This window comes from Arachis duranensis, chromosome 5, assembly GCF_000817695.3.
Source record: "Arachis duranensis cultivar V14167 chromosome 5, aradu.V14167.gnm2.J7QH, whole genome shotgun sequence".
Taxonomy (NCBI): domain Eukaryota; kingdom Viridiplantae; phylum Streptophyta; class Magnoliopsida; order Fabales; family Fabaceae; genus Arachis; species Arachis duranensis.
This window is the reverse complement of record NC_029776.3, coordinates 27,236,133-27,239,201: the sequence shown is the minus strand read 5'-3', so window position 1 is coordinate 27,239,201 and position 3,069 is coordinate 27,236,133. Positions and strand designations below refer to the sequence as shown.

General features: G+C 37.6%; 1 protein-coding gene across 1 annotated transcript; it reads left to right on the top strand.

The window, feature by feature from the left end:
- The first annotated feature begins 1,725 nt into the window (after positions 1-1,725).
- On the top strand, positions 1,726-2,199 carry LOC107488899 (uncharacterized). Its single transcript, XM_016109690.1, has one exon. It carries the CDS (start codon positions 1,726-1,728, stop codon positions 2,197-2,199), a length of 474 nt encoding a protein of 157 aa, XP_015965176.1.
- The last annotated feature ends 870 nt before the right edge of the window (positions 2,200-3,069 follow it).

The window sequence follows — 3,069 nt, the reverse complement described above, 5'->3', positions numbered from 1 at the left end:
TTACGTTAGCTCCCACGTTAACCAAGTTAACGTGAGAGTTAACGTGGTACATTGCACCTTAGGCCAACGTTAGTGACAATGTTGAGTGTCACTAACGTTGGCTTCCTTCCCCCTTTTAACGTTAGAGGCCACGTTAACTAAGTTAACATGGACTCTAACGTAGCCACTTATGATCATTGGCCAACGTTAGTGATAATGTTAAGTGTCACTAACGTTGGCTCAAAGTCCTTTCTTCACGTTAACTTAGTTAACGTGACTCTTAACGTGGGCAATGATGGCTTCGAGAGCGTTATTGGCAATCACTTTTCTCATTAACTTTGCAAGTTACCTCCCATTCCACGTTAGTGGTAACGTTAATTAGATTAACGTGACTGCTAAGTGGTTCTTCCTTGCTTCCTTTGGTCTTGAAATCAAGCAGTAGAGTGCATCAAAGTTCTAGTCCAAGTCATGGGTAATGCAACATACAATTTGTTATTAAACTCATGCAAAATCCTCATGAAATCATGTAAAATTCACAATGTATGCTTGAATCAAGGTATAAGTGAATATCTACCCAAAACTAGCTTATTTCCTAAGGAAATGCATGAAACTACCTTAAAAACAGTAAAGAAAAAGTCAGTGAAACTGGCCAAGATGCCCTGGCATCAGTAACTCTTGAGTTATCAAACTCATTGTTGATTGAAAATTGGAATTCATCAAGAATTGATTCGAGATCCAATAACTCTAACTTTTCCCAAGGAAAGACTGGGACTTGAGGATTCGAATTAATTCATCCACTTAACTTACCTTCATAGTTAGAGGTTAACAAAGTGGGAGAAAAATCCAATTCTCATCACAATTGATAAGGATATCTAGGATAGGACTTCCAGTTCTTATACCTTGCCAAGAGATTTTATTATTGTTAATTTATTTTACTTGTCATTTAAATATACCTGTGCCCATTGCCCAAACTTCAAAACCCCGATTTACAATCTTCATAACCAATAATAAGAACATACCTCCCTGCAATTCCTTGAGAAGACGACCCGATGTTTAAATACTCTGTTATCAATTTTAAAGGGGTTTGTTACTTGTGACAACCAAAACGTTTGCACGAAGGGATTTCTTTTGGTTTAGAATCTATATCTACAACACGACTATTTTTATAAAATTCTTTACTAGCAAAAATTCTAACGTCACCGACGTTATCTAGAGTTGCAAACCAATATTGTCTTGTTTGTTACCAATGTCAGAAATATGTAAATGTCTTCCAAAGGGATGAGATGCCCTAGCAACCCATGCATTTTTGTAAAATCTTTGATGTATGGAGCATTGATTTTATGAGACCTTTTTCTAGTTCAAATGGGTTTCTTTACATCTTTTTAGCTGTTCACTATATGTCAAAGTAGGTAGAAGCGATTCCAACCCATGTTGACGATGCTAACATGGTTGTTTCTTTCATAAGATACAATATTGTTTGCCGATATGGGTCACCACAAGCAATCGTGAGCGACCACAGAACTCATTTTTGCAATAGAGAAATGGAAGCATTGATGAAGAGATATGGTGTAATGCACAAAGTTACCACTACTTATCACCCTCAAACCAATTTTCATTCTGAGGTATCCAACCGAGAGATCAAAAGAATTTTTGGAGAAAGTGGTGAACCCACATTAGAAAGATTGGAGTTCTTGGTTGGGTGATGCCTTTTAGGCTTACCAGACGGTTTATAACACCCCATTAGGGATGGGTCCCTTTTGGATCGTCTATGGTATGACATGCCACTTCCCAGTTGAGATAGAGCACAAAGCATATTGGGCAGTTAAGCAGTACAACATGGACTTTACACAAGCGGGTATTGCCAGAAATATACAAATAGAAGAACTAGAATGCCTTAGAATCAAAGCATATAAAAGTGCAAGGATCTATAAGGAAAGGACTAAGGCATTCCATAATTACTGTATCCACAAGAAGGACTTTCAAGAAGGTGATGAGGTTCTCTTCTACAATTCAAGACTCTATCTCATGCCGGGCAAGCTTTGTTCAAGATGGAATGGTCCTTATAAGGTTAAGGAAGTGAAGCCCTATGGCGTAATGAAGCTCTTTCATCCTCAAAGTGGAACCACTTTTAAAGTGAATGGTCATCAGGTGAAGCGTTATCATGGCTATAAATCACAGAAGGAGTTGGAGGTGTATCTTCTCATGGATGCACCTGTCTAACTTAAGGACGTTAAAGAAAGGTGCTCGGTGGGAGTCACCCCACCATGATATGATCTTCCAATTTCCTTTCTTATGTCTAGTTCATTTTTTCATTTTTGGTTGTCTTCTAAAAGTTTAGTCATATAGGATGTAAATAGTTAAGTTCTAAAGAGTTTTGTTGTAGTAGTTTGGTTTTGGAGTCTTAATATACTCGTGTACGTGACCAGGTTTTTGCGTAAGCGACCCTTTTTTTTGTTCCAACCCCGCGTACACAGCCACTCTTCGCGTATGCAGAAGCGTGATAAACCATAATTTTATGGTTTATCTTGTATTGAATTGAGTGGATTTTATCAACTTATCTTATATTTATTCACTGATATAGCATGGTTTTGTGAATTTCTCCTAATTGTGCTTAGTGATTAAAAACATACTTTTTGAGACTTTAAGTAATTGATTTATTTCACTTATTCCTTCTATTTGGTGCCTTGACATATGTATTCAAGTGTTTCAAGATATATAGGGTAAGAATGGTATGGAAAAGTGAAGAAGATAACATGCAAAAGTGAGGAATCATAAAAATTAGATGCTTAGGAATTTTGCCAGCCTGCGTACGTGGTGCACAAAATTGCAATCACACTTTGCAACTCCGCACAACTAACCAGCAAGTGCACTGGGTCGTCCAAGTAATACCTTGCGTGAGCAAGGGTCGATCCCACGGAGATTGTCGGCTTGAAGCAAGCTATGGTTATCTTGTAAATCTTAGTCAGGATATCAGAAATTATCAGGATTGATTGTGAAAAAGAACAAAAGAACATGAAATGATTACTTGTTTTGCAGTAATGGAGAATAGGTTGAGGTTTTGGAGATGCTCCATCTTCTGAATCTCTGCTT